Here is a 21,859-nt window from a genome sequence, read left to right as displayed (position 1 = left end):
ATTCATCTTGCATTGGCTACCTTAAGTGGAAGTTCAGGATTTTCAGTCTTAATGCTGAAATCCTAAAATCCACAACTGTTTATTTAAAAGCAAACAGTGTTTGTTTTTGAAGTGTATTTTTAAGTTGATTTCTTAATGTGTAAAAAAAAAAAAATAAATAAAAAAAAATTATAGCATTTCAAAAAATCTAACAGAAAATCTGGGGAGGTGAGAAATAAGCTTTAAAAAAAATAAGAATCCAATATAGCTGAAAGCCTCTTCAGCACATACTCATATGTAGATTGCATCAGATTAGGATTCATGTGATATGGATTGAATTATTTTATTACTGGTTTTGATAGTGAAAGAAATAATTAAATAAAAAAATGCTGATGGAAAGCATCTTACTTTCATTTTAGAACAGCAACTCTTTCTAGATGCACGAGGTTCTGTATATAGTTTGCAAGATTTCCAGATCTGTAGGACAGCATTTTTCCATGTAAAACTGAAATAAGTTACCTTTGTGCTACCAAGACACCTGTGCCTGGCTCACTTGCACGCTCCTTTATACAGAGAATAACTTAGCATGAATAGAAAGAGTAAATAATGCTGGTAAGAAATTGTTTATGTTGTTTTATCTGGATGCAGTTTTCTTAAGAGTTTTAAAGGAGAAGGTTGTTAAATGCAAAGTTCGCTTACCGATGATGCATATTGCTTTTGAGCATCAACACTGTCAGTTTGCTATGCTCTTTAATCCATAAAAATCTGACTTATTTCAGCACGCGTATTAATTCAGCACACAGGGTAATGTTGGGTGCTTTAGAAATCAACCTTCGTAGGTTTATAATAAGATGACACAAGATTTTTCAGGAAGAATAAAATCAGGAAGAATAAAATCATATTAATGCAGAGATAAGATGCAGGAGTGTTCACTGTGATATGATAAAGTGGGTTTATTTTTTTGTGTGCTGGAGCATAAACGTTGAAGGAGAACAGAAATCTGTTCAGTCATAACACTAGTGTTCAGAGGGGATACTGCTGTGTGCATTTAAAGACTCAGATTTTTCAGTTACCACCATTTTATGAATGTTTTTTGATTGTGTACGACCTACCCCAAGTAGAAGGATGCAGCACTATTCTGTAAGTCGTTCAACCGGTCCTGATGAAGCATAGTAAAGCACATTCAGAAATGCATTATTTTCAGCCAACTATGTTTAAGTCCATTTTGTTTGTGTGAAAAATGAGATCTTGTTTGTAAAAAGGGATATTTCTTGATCGATTAGCGTATTTGGGAAATATTTGCAAAAGGTAAATCGACTGTCCTATGGGAGGATAGTCACAGACTGTTTCACGTAAGAAGCCAAGGCTGCTTCTAAGCATTCAGGTGTTGTGACTTATACCCATTCTATTTCCTCCTTCCCTCAACCCCTCCGCTGTATCACCTTGAAAATATCAGATTTAAAGTTTAAAGAAAACCTGTTTTTTCTAAGCAAAGTAGCGTTTTTACAATAGAGACATAACCTTATTAAAGGTGACTCTGCCTGCTTTCTGGTTTAGTGTGAATTGGTCATGATTTCTTTGTCAACTTCAAAGCCTCCTAATTCAGTTTTGTGCTTGGATCTGTATTTGCTGACTTGAATGTTTGAGCCTGGACAGAACTTTCATTTCAAAATCTCTGGTTTTAAGTGCAGTTCCCATACCTGATAAAATAGCATATGTTTCTAGTTTTGTGGCATGTTTGTGCCATTCACGTTCACTACACAAATGAGGGGTAACTGAGGAGTGTTTGCAAAGGCTGCTTCCAGGGTAGGAAGGTGAATAAGTGCCTTTACTTAAGTCAATCTGTTTCACTGGAAAAAATCTGATCCCTTTTCAATAGTCTCCTACCTGTCTTCATCAGTGTTAGTACTAATCCTCTCCATACCCCATCCCAGCTTCCCTAGTTGGAATATATATGGCTGCTTATGTTCCTAACTTAATCCTTTTTCTGTTTTAAACCCCTTCTATGAACAGTCTCGCTGGGCAATTACACTTGTACATTTTTATTGGTTAAATATTTTCTATTTGAAAGAGAAACAGTGAGAAATCTAACAAGATGAGCGCCTCTTAGACTTTGTTTTCTGTTAACAGTACTTGTATTCTTCAAGCAGTGAATATTATCCTTTCTGAATGGAAGTAAATTCAGGGGTTTATTATCACTTTTCAGGTTCTTCAGTTTGGTATGAATCTTTCACGGCTAATTATGCTGACTAAAAGCTGGAATATTCTGTTAGAACGTCATAAATCTGTTCTGCTGAAAAAGGATCCTAGCTACCTTGTTTAAGTTTTTCAGAAAAGCCTAACGTAGTAGGGAGTCCTCTTTCAAAGAGTCCTAAACAAATGGAGTTGAAAATCCGTTCGTGATCTCTTTTGTCAAAACAAACCACAATGAAATATGTTAATTTGTAATTTTAAGAATACTTCTTAAACAGATTCTGTTGTTCTGTTCTGTTCTGTTTGGGGTGGTTTAGGTGTAGTCCTTGTGTGGCTGAAAGCAGAACCTGCACTTGTCAGAATTTCATTTTCTGGTGGACTTGCTGCACAAATAGGCTGTATAACTTTTAAAAAATACGTTAATGTCTTAAAAGGCTGAAGGAAGTTAAACTTGCTAAAACGCATGCCTATTTTGTACCATGATGCTGTTGATAAGCGGTTGCAATGAAGATAATTACAAACAATACTTACAATTTTTGAAAAAAAGGCACCATTTCTGCTGAAACGTTACTAGCTCTGGTAGCTGTGTTGTCTGGGAAACCATTTTGTTGGGTTTTGTTTAAACTCAGATTTCACAAATGCTTTTGAAAAATCATTAGTACAGACACAGTCAAATCTAGAAGATGAAACAGGATAAGGTAATATTTTGTCCTGAGGATGAACATATTTTTATGATAAAGCCCAATGTTAATATATCTGTTCTGATATTACTTCAGATTATGTTAAAAATATGCTAAGGTATTTTTCTAATATTTAAATATTCCATACAGAAGTATATTTAAGCAGACAAGACATAAAAATCTTAAGAGATTATTAAAAATAGTTAATTTCTGTACCACATCTGTGTATTTCCCTCTTGGTCTATAGATAGTAAAGAGTCCTTAAGGCATCACAGATCCTTCTATGCTTAAGTATTTTTACTTATTTTAGTAAACTAGTCTGAGATCCTGTTCTATTTCAGAGATGTGCTCTATGTGATATTTTTTTGTTTCATGATTTAGGTATTAATTGGTCAGGGAGTAATTTTTTTCTCAAATGGTTTCAAATTTTCCCAAAGAATAGACTTGTGTTTGAGAATGTAAGCTGTATGTAGATACTGTTTCTCATCTAGTCAGATCAGTTACCAGCATTTTTTTTCATATGCCACAAAATAGTGACAAATTTGAAATATATTTTTTTTTAGTCTTAGCTACTTACAAAGGAGAGAATTTGTGCAATTGTAACTGCTACTAGGGAAAGACAGAGAAGCATTAAGAAAATCATTTTCCTTATTTGTGAATTGGACAGCTGTGTGAGACTTCATGCTTTCCATTTTAGTTATAATCTTGATAAGGATATACAACATGACACCTACTGAGATCAGAAAATTGGAGTTTCAATGTGAGAACAGAAAACAACAGAAAGTTTCCATCTTTCCTCATTAAGCTAAAAATAAATTATGGAAAAGCTACCAACTATAGAAGCAAAACATGGAAGTACCCCAAAAAGCCATGGAAGTCTGTCTTTTAACTATTTTTCTTCTCCATAATTAATGAAGTTATGGATGACCTGTTCCTGGTTTTCTCTCTCCATCCCCTGTTCATATATAGCTACATGCGTGCATTCTCTCAGATGGCAGAAAGCTTAGTCTTCAGTTTCCTTAACTTCGCCTAGCCACGACGGCTCAGGTTTTGCCTGAAGAAAGCAGCAAACACCAGAGCTTGTTTCACAGGGAGAAAGTGGTGCTCACCTCCGGGAACTCGAGCCAGACCTACAGTGCTGTGAAGTGGAAACCACCCTGATATTCACTGGGAAACACGTGCGATGAAGGGAGAGAAGAAGAGAGGTGCTCTTGGTGAGCTCTGTTGCTAGGAGGTTACTGCGGCATTTTTCATGAGTTAGTGATCCTGATAATTTCAGTCTGAAGTACAGTTGTGTTGCAGTCACAGTCCAGGAGCCTCCCAACAGGGAGCATTGAGTGCATTGAAACTTGAGCTACAGTTTTAACTTTCTACCCTGTTAGACTTGGACCAGGTAACAATCCAACTGTGGCTTTTTCTGTTGTTTTTTTTTTTTGTTTGGTGGGGTTTTTTTGTTTTGGTTTTTGTTTTTTTTTTGTAATTTTTCTTTACACTGTTCATTCTAGTCTAATGAAAGCTTTATCATTTCTGATATTGTAATGAAAACATGATGATCTTCTTGAGGCCTTGAACGTGTGCGTGTAGCATGCTGCAGGTGTTTGAAAAGGAAATGCTGCAGCCTCAGGCTTTTGGTATAGGCATGCCCTCTAAAAAGGCACTTTGCACTGAGTCTTCAGTTAAAACTTCGATCTCTTGGCAGGCTGAGGCAAACAGGACAGCTTCACCTCTTTTTAGACCTGTTGAGGAGGATCACTTCAGTTCTTGAAATGAAATGATTTTTGAACTCATTCCTGCCTGGAAATTGTATAGTGGTCAGGATGTTGCATTCAGTTAATGCTTGCATTCTTGAATTTCATAATTTTCTATTTTTCAGAAATGCAATGACTTTCTATCTGAACACATCAATGCCCTGTCTAGGATATTCAGGAGTAATTCTGCCTTTTCTAACAGCTCTTGTTTTCCTAAAAGGATTCTGAACTCTGCTCTGACCTTCAAACCTTTGGTTGGCTTTGTGTGTGAAGACTGGAAATGAAGATCACTATAAGTATGCAACAGTTATTTTATTGGCTGGGACTACTAAGCTGAGCAGTAATGTTCATCATCCAAATGTGGGCACTCTATGAATGTCTGATGCCTAGACTGGTACTTTATTCTAACTGCAATACTCATCCTTTCTTCTATCTCATTCTTGATATGAACATCAGTTTCAATCCTTTTTCCCAACTCTGGTTCTCTAGAATGAGGACCTATATGGTATTACTATATGCCTTTTTCCAGGGTCCAAAAATTCCATGAAGGTGATTTCAGACCAGTTTTCCACACTCTAAATGTCTTTATACACAATACATCTTGAAATCTGATATTACTGTTAAACTCCTAGCTGAGCATATATTTGATAATGCTTAATATCAGAAGTAATTGCAAATTACTGTTTCAGTTACTATTTTCCTTTAGCTGGTCTACGTGTTTCCTGTCAGAGTATATATTCAAGAGATTTGAAAGTAAACATCAGTCCTACTAAAATTAGCAGGAGTTCTGTCTCTAGTTCCCAGAGGACTAAGGCTCCATCCTTCATATATTAGATCATGAACTTGAGACTCCTTCTTTGAGTCACTTGGAATTGAAGATAAATATGTGGTCCAGAGGGACTTGGACAGGCTGGAGAATTGGGCTGCAGAGAATGGAATCAAGCTCAAAAAAAGGGACATGCAAAGTCCTGCATCTGCTTTGCACAGAAGGACCTGCAGCTACTGGGGATAACAAACAGACTGTGACCCAACGATGTGCCTTCAACATCCTGCCCTGCATTACCAGAGCATTGTCAGAAGTTCAAAGCCGGTGATCCTTCCTCTCTACATAGCAGAGGCTACACCATATCTGGGGTGCTGGGTCCAGTTCTGGGTTCCCCAGTACGAGAAAGTTATGGACTTAATGGAGTAAGTCCGCTGCATGCCCACAAATATTATTAAGGACTGGAGCATCTGATGTATGAAAGACTGAGAGAGCTGACACTGTATAGCCTGAAGCAGGCTCAGGGGGACGCTACCAATTTGTATAAATACCTGATGGGAAGGAATGAAGAAAACGAGGCCAGGTTCTACTCAGTGGTGCCCACTGACAGGACGAGAGGCAATTGACACAACCTGAACCACAGGAGGTTCCATCTGAACATCAGGAAACACTTTACTGTGAGTGACTGGTTACCCAGAGAGGTTGTGGAGTCTCCCTCCTTGTAGGTATTCAAAAGCCACCTGGACACGGTCCAGGACAACCAGCTCTATCTTACCCTGATTGAGTTAGGGGTGTTAGAATACATGATCTCCAGAGGTCCCCTCTAACCAATGGTTCTCTGATTCTTTGACTTACTGTAGGATCAGCACTTAACGCTACAAAGTGCACTTTTTAAAAAAGAAGTATAAACAGAAAAAAATGATATTTCACATGTCTAACATTAAGAATTGTTTGTATTCTAAACTCACTCTGAATTCGGTCCTGATGTTTCATTCTATACTAAGCTGCTATAAAAATCCATGACCTTGCTGACTGCAATATAGCAAATAATGTCTTTTTACTATCCTTGTGATGTTGGTGTTAGATGATGGAACATATTACCTATTACTTGTTTTCAGTCCCCCAGAACTTTCAGAATATTTAACCTTTCAGACTGGAAGTTTATGTCCAACTTCTTTGGAAACACTATGTAGAAAATAGCTCAGCTGTTTCTGAGAAGCATGTGGAAAAAGTGCGGAAATCACATTGACCTTCATTTGAAGGGCCATTGATCTGAACTGGAGGCAGTGTTATAAAGTAGAAAGAAAACAGCCCTATTCGAGTATATGAGTTATCTGAATGAGGTGCTTTTTAAATGTACCTTCTAGTTATGTCTGCTAGATTAGGTAGGAATTCTTGTCATTTTTGCCAAAATGCCAGAGCTGGAAGGTTTCACTGAATGCACTGACCTCTTTGTGCTTCTTGTACTTGAAGGTGACTTTTGTTCAGTGACTGTTGCCTTCAGTTCTTCTCTTCACAGAACTTCATCTTTGCCTCAGATGGACTTCACATCTTGCACTTTAAAGAATGGAATGGCTATTTCCCTCTCCTCTAAAGCTCCATGTTAAATTCCCTGAACTTAACCCATTCATATTTAACCCAACTTATAATTTTAACTTTAAAATGAAGAGTTAGACGTATGCAACAAGGATTTTATTTTTAAAAGGTTCTCAAAATAGAAAATTTGAAGTGCTTCTGAAGAGTTAGTTTTGCTGGAAAAGAAGTGAGTTACATATTTACACCCACAAACTAGAGTTTGATTTACTGACTCTGGAAACCTAAATACATATGACTGCAGATGCAGTCAGTTCCCAGTTTAGGTAGAGGAGGAGGGAAGACCATTGTTTAATTCCCATAGTCCAAATAAAAAATAATAAATAAAAAAATATATTCTTCATGACTGCGCCCCTCCCCTCCAAGTGCTCAAGCACAGTCTCTCTGTTCCTCTGAAAGTCACATTTCACTTTTTCTAAGTGTATGAGCCAGCACTTTCACCGAAGGGAATCAAATGCTCAGATCAATTTCTTAAATGGAAATTATTTTATTTGGTGTCTTTACTGATAGAACAAGGAAATATTTTAGAAAAAGAGGCTAGTGATGAAGTTGAAGCTTAATCCAGCTAGCAGTGTGTATCCGCTTCTTAATGTCCAGCCCTGAGTGTCAAGTATGTGACTTACTGTCCCCTTTTAAGTGAACAGAATTTCATCACTTTTTTACAATTACTGCAACAATTAATGTATAAGGCTGTAACCTCTGCCATTTTATTCTGTGAACTGTTTCCTTTCACATAATATATATTTGCAGTGGTAAGCAAATTTGAAACACAACATTCAGCTTGCAATATTTGACTGAGAAAAAAAAGAAAAAAATCATTTTTGACAATTTAAATACTTCGTCAAAGTTTTAATTTCCTTCAAGTCATACATACATAACTACACCAAGGCAGCACTTCCTCAAGTACTTCATTACTATGCAAATTATGATAATCTTTTTATATACAACTTAGTTCTATTGTTGTTGTTTACATACATTCCACAAGTATTCTAAGTACGTTAAAACAAGTTTAAAAGACACTTTTCTAATCCAAGTATTTTATATTACGGTCTGAGATATGGTGCATAAGCAGTAAAGATAAGCCGTACAGCAGTAAACATACATCTATGTAGCCTTTCTACACGTCAAGATGATTTCAGTAATAAATCGTTCTTCAGAAAACATGTAAGTTACAACTTTTAAAAACACATCTAAGTGTTTTCATTCTACTGGGAGATGCATGTGCCCAATATGCATTACATGAGTGGCATAGCTGGCTGAATAGCTGCGAGTAGAAGAAGTCACAGGGATTTGCAAACACGGGGGATGTGTAAATGGGGGGAGTTAGAAATAAGGTCAGACAGTGGACTGGGAGCACAAGAGGAATTCCTCTCGGACAAACTCTTCTTTAAATCTGTCACTACAGCAGACAGATACTGTATTACAGAATTGCATTTGTAAAGCAAAGAAGCTGTCTTAACCTGGGTTAAAAAAATAATAATAAATCCAACTGTGTCCTTGTGTTTAAAGTAGAAAAAACCCAGCATGTACCGTCAGGTTTGTTAGCACTGAAAAGAGGTTTGAATACCTTTAGCTTTTACAGTGTTTTGATGACAGTTACATACATTAAAGCTCATGTCATTTGTAGCTTCATGGAGTGGTAACTTCTTTAGTTTGAAATAAATACATTAACAGATAAAAAAACCTTGAACAAAAGTTAATGAAGTGATCTATGTGTATGTTCCTTTTCTGTCTTGATAGAAGTAGCACATCACACATGCTCATGTCTCAGTTACAACTGCACGCACCTTGTTTTTTTATATCATTTTCCTTCCAATGTCACTGAGAGTTCTTACTAGTGACATATCTTCATATTCTTGATTAAACCCATTATTAACTGGTCTGGATGGCTGGTCATAAATCCATTCACTTGGCAGAGTAGCGCTGCTATCTGTGTTTCTTGATTCATTCTTGCATTTTTTACAGCACTGGTGAATCTGTTGCAATATTCCATAAAATATATTGTTAAGCAGTAAAAATATTTCCATTAGATACCTAACTTTACTGGGATAGCCATCCAGCATTCGTTCTGAATTTTTTTTAAAGTTGTGTATCAAAGTTAAAAAGAAACATGGCAAAACCTAATTTTAACTACACCTTCATGAACTGACTTAACGAATTATTAATAATAAATGTTGTGGGTGTTAAGTAAGCTAAGATACTAATACCTATGTAGTTATTGTTTTATAGTTTAGCTGGTTCCAACTTAACGAACACATTGAATATGGTCAGATGTGGGACACTATGATACAGCAGAACAATTATGGTACATTTTGGTTTAAAGTAGGAGAACTAATATCGAACAGTGTTAACTGATTTCAGTGAATTAGCTTCTTATATGCAGAATTCTGAGGCTTTCCAGGTTGTTTCATATTCTGGTCAAGAAATAGTCAGAAAGGGTGCCCGACTGTACAGCAGTGATTTCATTTAATACTTCTCCAATTCCCAATGCTATCTTTGGACAGATGTGTGCTGTTACTTTAGAAAAAATAGATTGGAGGGAAAAAAATTTTCATTTTTGGAGAGTGGCTGAGGTGGGTGTCTTCTTTTGGGGAGAATCCCTCAGCGACTGCTGTAATGGCTTCTGCGTAAAACAGACACAACTGTCACACAGGTGTCATTGGGATAGCATGTTGCTGTGCCCTAGTCTTGACTTGGAAGCACAGGAAAAGTTTGGCAGAAGTAAGAAGCTAGGGAACAGATGAGAGGACTTTAGACTCAGAAAAGGCAGGTCAGACATCTTCTTGAGGTTAACAGCTCCATACAGAAGCTCCCTGAAGGTCTCAACCAGCCATGACATGCCAGAATTAAGTAGTGGCCTGTAAGGGCCACAGGGCCTTGAGTCCCACCTTCATTAGTTTACACTCTGATTTTGACACAACATACATTTTCATGAGAGGAAACATTTTTAATTTAGTAAATAAATTACTTCTAAAAATTATAAACTTCCTAACTTTGTAAATTTCAGTGTAGGTCTGTGTGGCGACCCCGGCCAGCAGCTGAGCATCCGCAGAGCTGCTTGCTCACTCACTCCCCCATCCCCAGTGAGACTGGGGAGAGAGTATGAAGAACAAAAGCAAAAAACCTCATGGGTCAAGATAAAGACAATTTAACGGGTGAAGGAGAGAGGAAAAAAATAAACTGAAAACCATGACAAAAAGCCAAAGCGATAACAAGGAAATCACTCATCACCTCCATCCAACAGACCAATGCCCAGCCAGTTTCTGAGCAATGATCACCTCAGAAGCAAAAAAAAACCCCTTTGATCTTTTTCCCCTACCCCAGATGTTATTGCTGAGCACGACATTATAGGGTATGGGATATCCCATTGGTCAGTTGGAGTCAGCTGTCCTGGCTGTGTCCTCTCCCAGCCTTTTGCCCACCCCAGCCTACTTGCTGGGCCGGCAGAGCGAGGAAGCCTTGATGCTATTTAAGCACGGTTCAGCCAAAGCATTAGTGCGTAATTAACACTGTTTTGACTACAAATCCAAAATGCAGCACCATGAGGGCTGCTATGAAGAAAGTTAAACTCCATCCCAGCCAGATCTAGTAACAGTTTGCTATGGCTTGCTGATTGTGCTCGCAGTGACTCATTTTAGGAGTCACTAGATTGGCTCACTTTGTATATTCGGATGTGAAACAGCTTCTGGCAGCCTTCTGCTATTGTATTTTAGCAAGGTTTGACTGTTTATGTCTGTCTCTGGCACGAGTTTACTGTCTCCCTGAGTACACCTACCTTGTCTCCTGTGTGAACATTTCTGTTTTTGATGTGGCTTTGAGGTAACATTACTTAACAACGTGTTGCTAAAGAAAACAAAACCCAAACCTTACTTGACCTAGAAGGGCAATCAGATACCGTAAGCGTCTTTGTAAGTCTTGTAACTTATGTCACTGGTGCTGAGCCTTATATAATAATGAAGTGCTTGGCTGTGCAGCAGCATCAGCAGAAAGGGAGCTGTTGCCGCCATGCCAGGTTCAGTGACACTGAAGTAGCCCCTTTAAACTGCACAGGCTGAGAAAGAGAAGACAAGGTGAAGGAAATCCTGCCTTTCAGTCAGGGCTCAGCTACCTGGAAGAACCATCTTTCTGGACCTAAAATGGCTACTGGTTTAAAACAATAATGATTCCTCAAGAGTTAAGTTTTCTTCCTCTAAGCCTGTTAAGTTTGGTAACTTGGTACTTTTTAGCCTGTGTTTTTTAACTTTTAAGGAACTCTACAACAGTGGTTTTGAGGAGAGACATTGTTGGTGAAGCACAAGGAATTTTTTTAGGTCTCCTATAAATAATAATCTTCGAATTACAGTTGCAAGTAAGAACCTTGTAAGTATAAGCAGAGCACGTTGTACTGTTGAGGGTTAGGCATGAGTGTAGTGCCATCCATGCCTTCAAAGACTATGATGCTCATTTGCATCAAGTTACGGCATAGTTCAGATTTCTCCAGCTCATGTTTATTTCCTTCCAAATGGTTTAATTTACATAAAAGTTATTCCCAGGTAGAATCAAAGTAGAGCTATTCATTAATAGCTGGCTTTTTAGGTTTCGGTTCCACAGAAACTAACTCATTTAAATGATTATGAAGTTTTTCCTTGAAGTGAGTGACACAGCCACAACTAGGAAAGAGGGAAAGATTTTTAAAACACCATGAGTAGCATAAGAAAGCACCCTGGGCTTAGACAATTTTGCATCCAAAAAATGTTTTATCCTTCTCTTGCAAAATATTTTCAAATTTTCAAGTTGCTACGGCGCTGCTCTGCTGGCCAGATAAACGTCAGGCCGTGGCCCACACCAACTAGTGGGTGGGAGTGGACATAAACCCTGGCATTACTGGGGATTACAGAAAAAAGTGTAATTTATATGTCACAGCTGCTTTTTTTTTTTTTTTTTTTTTTTTTTTATCCATGGCTATGCCCTCAAAACATTCACAGGCAGGGGGTTTTACCTCTAAATCTTTAGTTAACAGAAAACAGAGTGACTTTTTACTTTGCCACAGGTGCGTATTCAGGCTAATCTCTTTATGATTTTCTTCCATCAGAAGATGACACCCATCTTTAAGTTTGTAGTACTTATTTCTGAAAATACTACTTACACCGAAAGCTATGATAACTGTGGTGACAAAGATGGTGTATCCAAGAAGAAGGAACCAACCCCACCAGGTCTTATCAGATCTTATACAGTCTTTGCATTTTAAATCTGAAACAAAGAGAAAGAATATTAAGTATTTGAAAAAGAAAAAAGCAAGTTGCTTTTCTGATAAGATTTCATTTGAGGTATTAGTGAGGATAGATCAAGCAGCGCATTTGTCTATTTTTATCACATTTTCTTTCACTGTTTTTCAGGCTAAAAGTTTAAGCTTCTCGTGAGACAACTGTTGTCTTCTTTTTACTTCAGACATGAGATTTTTGAACTGTTGTAAGCTACTTACAAAATGGATAGTAAACAAGATTCTCAGTTTACTAAAAGTGTCATATCCAAACCCATCCTTATTATGCAGCACACACTTACGTAATAATGAAAAAGCCAAATTAAATGACATTTATCTTACGAAGTCTCAGACAACTTTTTCTTCTATCTTTATAAAAAACTAAATCAAACATATGCTTATGTTGCTATAGTCAGAAGACTTCATTGGCTGCTGTGTTTTTTTACAGGCTCAGAAGAATTGCATTGGACAATTGTTAAACATAATGTGAGATCTAAAATGAGAAAGATGCTTTGTGGCATTTAGCATTTGCTAGTCTGGAAAATCCACAGGAAGAAAACTTGGATCATCTGAAATAGTGTATCTTGGTCACTGAGGTCACATTCCCAGTAGTGTTACAGAAACTGGATTCATAATTTGAGGATAGGGGTAGAGTTATAAGGTGTTGAAACTGATTTTACAGTCAAATGGAAAGAAAGTTTCTCTCCCACATATCCCTACTTTCACGTACACTCTATCTAAAAGCCCTCACACTGCTCTGTGAATTTACTGTTCATTTTTCAGTAACTGGAGGAGCAAGCACAAACTATATATTTCAAAAGAGACCACTGGCTTTTAAAGAATAAAGAAAATGACAAAAAAAGATAATGAAAGATTGTCGGGGATTTTATTTTTTATTTGTTTGTTTGTTTGTTTAGGTATGGAGTAAAGGTGCAGCAAATGTTTGTGTAAAATATTAAGAAAAAATTTTTTTATACATATATATAATAATTAATGTTATATTTATATAAATGTATAGAGTCAATGTTGTACTGCACAGCGAACTGGTTTAGATCCAAAGAAAAGTCTCTGTCCCTGAGAAGTCTGTCTGTCCAGCTGTATAACGGTTCAAACAAAAAGCATCCCTTCCCTTTCCTACTCATACGACTGCAGACTGCTTTTTGCCACCCTTCTTACAGCTGAGATGAGCGGTGAGAGAGAAGGCTGAAAGAAAATTTAATTCAACTTGCACACATCAAGTCCATTTTTGTCATTCCCAAACACTCCTTACCATGCACGGTCAGCTTGGTGCCGTTTCCACGTTTGCCCTGGATTTTCTGCGTTAGCGTCACGTCGCAGAAATAGGAGTTACTGGCGTTCTGGTCGACGTTGCTCAGTTTTAAGATGGAGAATCCCCTGAGAGTGTTCTTTATAATTTGTACCTGTGGCCTGCCTGCGTCATGGCTCGACTGGAGGCTCTGCTGGTTGCGGCAGTTGGGGCCTTTCCTCCAGTACACGACTGGCTCCTCGTTCTCCTCGCTGGGGTACTCAAATACACACAGCATCCACACCGTGGAGTTAAGGAGCACGCTGGCATCTTCAGGGTATTGCATCACCGAAAGCTCTGACCCAGTGCTGTCTGTAAGGTGCAAATAAAGCACATTCAAGTAAACAGAGGTATGCTTTCTTAGGAAGGGTTGTCTTGGCCGGCTGAATACGTGGGTGTAGTCGATATACGGACGTACAGAAAGCCACAGCTACAAGCACAAAAGGTCCACTTGAGTGAGGCAAACAACTGCCTTCTGAGGAACAAACGCTGCACTCAGCTTTCAAAACAGAGTTAGACAGTCAGTAACTTTGCCTAAAGATTGTATACCGAGTAAATTCCATGTAATGTATAAGAACTGCAAGCCTGGGAGGTGACAATGTAGGAATTGCAAACAGAACTGAGGACTACATTAATTTTGTGTACAGTTCTTATTATTCTTAAACTTCTGGGATTCCTTCATAACAAAGCTTTGATCTGGGAAATTTCAGACAATATTTTCCACTTGCAAAAAATCCTGGAAAATACGCACTTACTTTTACAAAGTTCAAATGTTGTTCTGCAAGTGTCTGCGTATTTCCTATGTATACAATAGTTTCTGGCTCAAATGTTATTGTCTCTATAAAAGTTTGTCAGACACAGTATTTAAACAATTAAGAATGACTTGATAGTCATTGGGCATATTAAAGTTTGTATAAAAATTAAGGATGATACTAAAACTCATTTTGGTAATAATTTACTGAAAAAGCTCTCAAATACCTTTATTCTGATCAATGTGCAAAACTGAAATGCTCTTTTCACAATTGCTAGATATGTGCATATAGTACTTTTAAAGAAGGATTTTTACCAGGAAATACATATTACCAATAGCACAGATAAAATTTAGAATATAATATAGATATTATTAAACTAAGGAAAAGATGTGAAAAATCTCTTTCCACGCTGTGAATTTGAAGGAGATCTAGGGAAAAATGACAGTTACAACTGTTCTAGAGGGGGGTGTGTGTGTGAATATATATATATATATATGTAAAGACAGGATTATATTAAAATGGGATTAGACCGAAGGAAACTAAAGATCATTATTACCTTCATTAGAAGTAATTTTAATTATCCGTTAATTTTACCTTATTATTTCAATACATTGTTATTTAAATATTTGCATACATTTTGCTATGGGCAGAAATACTGTAAAACAAGGTAACACAATTACAGTGAAATAGAGTAAAAATTAAAAATGGAATAAACACAACAGTAATAGGTACTTCATGAAAAAAAAAGAAATTCTGTGCTTGTATTCAGCTACTGACTCACTGCTTGGAATATTTTCTATACAATCTCAAAACAATCTTCAATTTCTATAATTTTTCAGCTTTGGTAGTTCCTGACATCACATTCCAGGGTCTTCGGGTATTTTTTTTGATTTTTCAAGTAAAGCCTTATATGGATAGGTGATGGAGATTCTGAAAAAAAAAAAATCTTGCACATATACAGGCAACAATGACCAAAATGACTGAGCGCGCCTGAAGGAAATCTACTGCTGTGCTTTGAATAGATAAAGGAAAAAAAAGAAAGTGTGTGTGTGTGTGCGTGTGCACAAAAAGCATCGTGCTACAATACACCTCAAGAAACAAATCTGATATTAATTGCAAAGGATCCAGAAGGCTAAACTGATAATGCATTTAGACAGTCCCTCTTCCAGAGGCAATCGCTAGCCTGTCTAATACTTGGCAGGCTTCAATGTCTGCATTTCCTCCCTCACCACAGGCATGATGGCATGAGCCAACTCCTGGAGGTCACTGAAAGGCATTCTACTTAAACAATCCTCACCTGGAGAAGAGTTTGAAGGGGCTTTTTCAGGCAGTGTAGTGATGAACTCTTACTATTTCTTCTGAATAACAGAACTGCCCCTTGACACCCACTTCAGGTCACATCTCACTCTTTTTAGCTCCTTACATGACTAAATTTTATCTACATTTGAGATTTGAAATTTTAACTAATACATCACGTGAGATTATTCTACCTTTAAACTCAATTATTTATACTTTAAATGGCCACATTTAAATGCCTACATTTAACCGTGCTCTCCCTTTGTAGTCAATAAACAAAAATAGTAATTTAAAGGCAAGATTAATCTCATCCTACAATAAAGGTTTAAGCAGATAAAATGTTGGTTGTTTTTACTACAAATGTTCTTGTATCCATGGAATTTCTTTCAAATAAAACAGAGTTTGTCTTTTAAGTTTTACATCAGCATTTTTATATGGAGTACAAAAAATTGGAAAGTTATTACTAAGAACAGACAAAATATGATTTTAAAAGTATAAGAACAAATCAATAAAGTGTTTTAAAACAGCTGGTTACTCCTCTTTTATATAGTCATTCTTTTTAGACTTTTTATCATTTGAAATTATACACTAATAAATGTATGTTCAGAAATGACTGAGCTGTACTTGAAAGAGATTCCTGAAAGCCAAACGTGAAAAATGTTTTAAAATTGAAATAATCCAGAAGAGTTTCTAGGACACACCTTTAATTTGGGTGAAAAATAAGTATCTTAAAAATCAGTGTATCACATTGATAGCAATATTTCATTACCCACAGAAAATCAGTCTCACCTCAGTCAATGATGTAGCTAACTTTGTGAAAAGAAACAGTTGACTCATACCTGAAATATCTTTGCATTTTCATCAGGCTATACAATTAAAAAAAAAAAAATATAGTCCCAATTAATTTTTATGCTGTTGTTTGTGTTTGGCTTTTTTTTTTTTTTTTTTTTTTTTTTTAAGTTTCTTGGTTTAATTGAATACATACATTTTTAAAAGTACTCCAAGACCCAGTTTTTAAAAAATCCTGAAATAACATGTTGTCCGGTTGACCTATATATAGAAACATCAGTATAGACTACTAACATACAAAAATGAACCCATATTTTTCTCCTTTTTCATTCACATGTAATTTTAATTTTGTGTCAGTCAGATGTAATTTTAATTTCTACCTACTCTTTTAAGTACTTTCGTACTTTTTTTCTCATTTTTGCTTCCCTCCATAAGAGGGAATTGAAGAATTTACAAAGTAAAACTGAGCAACTGACGCTTTCATCCTTGATTAAAAACTAGCACTGCCTTCCACACACACAAAAAGAATACAAACCAAAAACTAAAAAACCCAACAAAACCCCCCTACTTACCTGCAGAGTGAGCAAAGTAAGCTATTGTAATTAATATACAAAGCCTCATCATTTTCTTGGGATTGCTAATGCAGAGGTTTCAAAACCTCAGCCAAGATGAGTGATACCACAGCTTTTAGCAAGTAGTAAATTAAAGGTCTCCTAAAAACATGTTTTTAACCTTGTTTCTAAGGGGAGGTTCTTGTGGTTTCATTCACTGTAACTATTTCCCTTTCTACCATCACACATCCTGGACATTGCAACATACTACCTTCTAATATCATAGTTTCAAATTGAACTCCACTGGGACTATTTTTCCATTCTGAGTGTTTTCTTCAGATGACTAGGAGGAGGATCAGTTTCATATGGCAAATTTAATCAAAGCTGCCGATGTGAAAAAAAAAAAAAAAAAAAGAAATACTAAAACCGCCCAAGATTGGGAGCAGTGTTTACAATGTAATACAGCAAAGTTTGTAATAGATATCTAACTCTGATCCTCTTGCTCAAAGTCCCATTTGTGCCTTAAACACCACATGGATGAAGATGACTTCACTTTATCTAGTATTGGTCCAATTAGAAAAATCAAATATACCACAGTGATCCTTCAGAAGAACCATTATTTCTCTTTGCTGAAATGATACTGCGAGTCTAATTATCATCCCGCAGTCCAGGATATATGAACAATAGCTGCCAAAAACTATAGCATGTCAAAGAGGGCAGTGTAGTTACCCTGCTAATACATACCTTCTGAATTTACAGGAGCCCATTAGATTGGCTAATGTCCTTGTAGCCCCTTGAATACACTTAAATTTTAATTCAGCAAGGTTAACCCTGGGCTTAACTGAAACTTGTTGTCATCAAGCTACACTACCTACAGATTTGAATGTCTGGGTTTGACTAAGAGACAACTTCCATGGAATTATCCAGTTTTAATCTGAGGGCTTTCAGAGAGAGAGAATCAGTTGGTACTGAATGGTTAGCTGTTGCGATGACTAGTCACTGTCACTGTGAAAGGCTGTGTCCTCATTTCTATTCTGATCTCTGTCTATCTCATCGCTGAAATAGCTTTGACACTTCTTCTAGAGCCCTTAAAAAAAAAAAAAAAAAAAGGAGGTATGAAAAATTATATTTATGCACTCTATAGGATAATCGCCTGACATCCTTTTGTTTGTTTGTTTGTTTTTTAGGAAAAGAAATGCATGCAAATCTCCTTCTGTAAGACATCTCCATCCTGGAATAAGGTATCTCATTCTGTTTCTTGTATCTGGTATGCTTAAAGCTGGACTCCTTAAAACGCCTTTATTCAGGGTTAAAATCAAATTCCTACTCTTCTATAGGAATTGTTTACAGATCCAAGGATGTTCCTCCACAGAGTATCACTGGGAGGTCACAGTCCGCTGATTTTCTACTTGAAAAGTTACGTATCTATTCAGAGTCACTGCTTTCTAGAAGGGGTACGGGTGTATCATGCATTGCTTAGATAGCATTAAGGCTACAACCAAACCCTCTGGCTTTCCAGTAGATACTATTTAATGATGTCTCCTCAGTGATAACTTTTAGAGATGCTTGGTAAACTGATCTTAAATCACTGATTGTATACTGTAATAATTTTAATTATTTGCATTTACGTCTTAAAGAATTCCATTCTCTTAATTCACATTCATTTAAAGTACCTCTCAGAAAAAAAAAAAAACAACAAACAAAAAACCGAAAAAAACAGTTACTTTGTTTTGTTATCAGCAGAGAAAGAGATGTATTTAATTATTTTTACCAACATCTGAATATAACAACGTCTAATTGATATGATCCTTATTGATCACATCTGATACTAATCAGGTTGAAGAGAGAAACAAAAAAAGTGCAAAGCTCTTAAAATTTCCTGATTCTAGATAGTAACTCCTCAGCTAACACTCTGTTTTTATCTGTAACATTTTTAACAGCAGTGATAAAATATCTTTAAGATACTGTCTTGAATAAGAAATAACTGATTCAGAGAAAACCGATCAAAGACAAGCATAAGACATTTAATGCAGCTGGTCTGGGATTCACACGTGCATTTAAGCAGCTATTCAGTATCAGAACAAACAAGGTGGGGTTGGGTTTTTTCGTTTGTTTGTTGGGTTTTTTTTCTAAAAATTCATTTAATTAATCAGATAGCAATAGAGCTATTCCATACTCTAACTCAGTGTTTATCTTGGTATCCTGATACAATGAATTTGTCTCAGCTAAAGTTTAACCAGGTTTTAATAATATGTAAGTAAAACAGTGCTGAGCTATACTAAGTAGAATCTCGAGCTGTAAATGATCATTCATTTATTGGCTGAGTATTCAGTAAATGGAAAGGCTTGTCTACAATTGTAACTAACTAAGCCATTAAAAATTACTATTTTAATTGCCTTGAAGTTTATGTGTTAATGTTAAACAAGCCAAAAACTATACATCATCTTTCTAAAATAGCAGAGAAAATACCTAATGAGCTGAAATCCTGCCAGAGCTTTGAGTTTCAGCTAACCAAAAGATTTATGGTCATACTTAGTGATCAGCATGTGCTTAAGTCTTTTTCTATTCATTAAAGATGTTTGAGAAGAAACTGTGTCCTGTAGGAGTGATATGCGTGTGGCATAAGCACTTTTGTGAAGAGACATCAGATGACTTTTGTACTTTGCTATGCGAGGGAAACTTGTGACCAAGAAAACATGACAGAAGACTTGGAATAATGAAGAGTTTAAATTAGATGAAATCTAAAAATGCTCTTTTATGGCATAGAATAGGAACTATTAAATTGCCATTGCATAAAAAGTACTTTTACTCTCTAGCACTGAAGAGATATTAATATTTAAATATTTTATAATTTTTCTGTGCATGAAATGGCTGACAGAGAAGAATTTTAAGATAAGTTAAGAACTGGACAATGACCTTCTAACTCTTAAAAGAAGTGCAAAATTTGAGATACCTAAGGATTAGAGGATCAATAAGTAGATCTATTTCAAGACCATCTCATGGTCATGAAAATAAGAATCAGCTCTATGAAAATCTTACAGAGATGCCAATATATAAGTACAGTCACATTTAGATTTTCTGTCACTCCTGCTTGGTTTCTCAAGAGGAAATAAATTTTGTGCCAATATCCAACTGAAGCAATGAAAAAGGACAAGAAGACATGAGCGAAGAACCCAACAATCTCAGACAATGGTATCGCTTCACCAGTCCTTATTTGGAGGTATTTGTCTATGAGAGGTAATTAAGCATTTTATGAGGTCTGTAAAACTGTAGGTAAGTGTGGTTGTGTGAAATAAAACAATGTCTTATAGTCTGGCAACTACCCCAAAACAGCTGCTTTACGGTATAGAACAGTTTGAAGTAGGCATCTCCTTAGCATACCTTAAACAAGTAGCATAACTTGCATCCAGTTCATTGTTTAGGTTTATTCATCATAAATTTCGAGTCCAACAAAGCAAGCAAACAGTATAAAAGCTTCCTAACAGTAAGGAATGGCAGATCTCTAGAATAGCTTTTCTGGGAAGGCTTTGAGAAAGACGAGACAAGCACGTGCAAAGAATGATGTGCATGTAGTGGATCCTGCACTGGCCAGCGGTGGAGGACAGGATTCGTTGCCAACAAGTGCATATGGCTGCAGGATTTCTCGGTGGTTTTTAATCAGATGTACAAGGTGTGAGAGGGCAGCCACAATAGCACAGAGTGAGGTATTTCCTGTGACTGTTTCGTAAAACTTCAGAGAAAATCTGCAGGTTCCCTAGTTAATGCAGAATGTGTAAACTTGCTGCGTGTTTCCATAATGATACATCGTTTAGCCTACTAGAAAGTTAAAGGCACTGCAGGATCCTTTCTAATGATAACCAGAACAGAATAAGAGCAAAAATTAAATTCAGAAGGAAAAAGCAAATACTTTAATGGTACCCTACATTCACAATTAGGAGAGAAACTGGATGAAATCACAGGTGAAATATGGGAAGTGTGTGTAGTCTTGTTTGACCAAATTTACAAGCTTAGTTTAATTATTTAGCAGTTGCTAATTCTTATAGCCAAGAGAGGAAAATCCATCAATACCAGAACATTTACCACGTTACCATGGTTTCAGCTGGGATAGAATTAACTTTTTGCTACCAGGTGGTGTAATGCTGTGTTTTGGATTTGGGATGGGAATAGTGTGATAGGACACTGGTGGTTTTGCTTGTTGCTAAGCAATCAAGGCCTTTTCTGCTCCTCACACCGCCCTGACAGTGAGTAGCCTGGGAATACACAAGCAGTTGTGAAGAGATACACTGGGGACAGCTGACCCCAACTGACCAAAGAGATATTTCGTACCATATGATGTCATGCTCAGTATATCATCTCTAGTGGCAGACACTGTAGGTTGTTTGGTTGGACTCGATGATCTCAAAGGTCCTTTCCAACCATGAAGATTCTATGATTCTCTATAAAGCTGGGGGAAGAAGGAGGAAGAGGGGTGGTGTGTGCGTGTGTGTGACATTTGGAGTTATGGTGTTTGTCTTCCCAAGTAACCATTACATGTAATGGAGTCCTGCCTTCCTGGAGAGGGCTGAACATCTGCCTGCTGACAGGAAGCAGTGAATTAATTCCTTGTTTCACTGTCCTTGTGTGATATGGCTTTTGCTTTACTTATTAAAATGTCTTTATCTCAAACTATGATTTTTTTTTTCCTCACTTTTACTTTTTCTGATTCTCTTCCCCACCCAAAATGAGGGGGGTGAGCGAGCAGCTGTGTGGTCTAGTTGCCTGTTGTGATTGAACCATGACACGTGTATCCATTTCTTTACTTACCACTATGGGTTAAAAGTACCATTAATCTTTTGAAATCTGGAGGAAAAATTTATGCAGTGTTCCTTTCAATAAGCAGGAAGATGCCAATGAATGGAGATGCCAACAGTGCATATCAGTAGTAGATCTGCAGCTTGTCAATTGGAGTAAGAGCAAGTTGTTTATATGAA

The 21,859-nt window shown here is 36.7% G+C and overlaps 1 protein-coding gene across 1 annotated transcript; it reads right to left on the bottom strand.

The window, feature by feature from the left end:
* Positions 1-8,591: 8,591 nt before the first annotated feature.
* LOC134522811 (uncharacterized) lies at positions 8,592-17,022 on the bottom strand. The gene is made up of 4 exons (XM_063351006.1): positions 16,911-17,022; positions 13,466-13,813; positions 12,082-12,185; positions 8,592-8,932 (listed from the first exon to the last, which is right to left on the bottom strand). The coding sequence occupies exons 1-4, from the start codon at positions 16,960-16,962 to the stop codon at positions 8,753-8,755; spliced, it is 684 nt and encodes a 227-aa protein (XP_063207076.1). The 5' UTR covers positions 16,963-17,022; the 3' UTR covers positions 8,592-8,752.
* Positions 17,023-21,859: the final 4,837 nt, after the last annotated feature.

The sequence above is a fragment of the Chroicocephalus ridibundus genome, chromosome 1 (assembly GCF_963924245.1).
Source record: "Chroicocephalus ridibundus chromosome 1, bChrRid1.1, whole genome shotgun sequence".
Classification (NCBI taxonomy): Eukaryota; Metazoa; Chordata; class Aves; order Charadriiformes; family Laridae; genus Chroicocephalus; species Chroicocephalus ridibundus.
This window is presented reverse-complemented; position numbering and strand designations above follow the sequence as displayed.

What these genes read in the sequence shown, in the direction of transcription:
- LOC134522811 (XM_063351006.1), bottom strand. Translation starts at nt 16,962, where the DNA reads ATGATGAGGCTTTGTATATTAATTACAATAGCTTACTTTGCTCACTCT. An exon ending in TTACTTTGCTCACTCTGCAG is followed by an intron (nt 13,814 to 16,910) that starts GTAAGTAGGGGG and finishes TGCACCTTACAG; the next exon opens with ACAGCACTGGGTCAGAGCTT. An exon ending in CACCAAGCTGACCGTGCATG is followed by an intron (nt 12,186 to 13,465) that starts GTAAGGAGTGTT and finishes TCTTTGTTTCAG; the next exon opens with ATTTAAAATGCAAAGACTGT.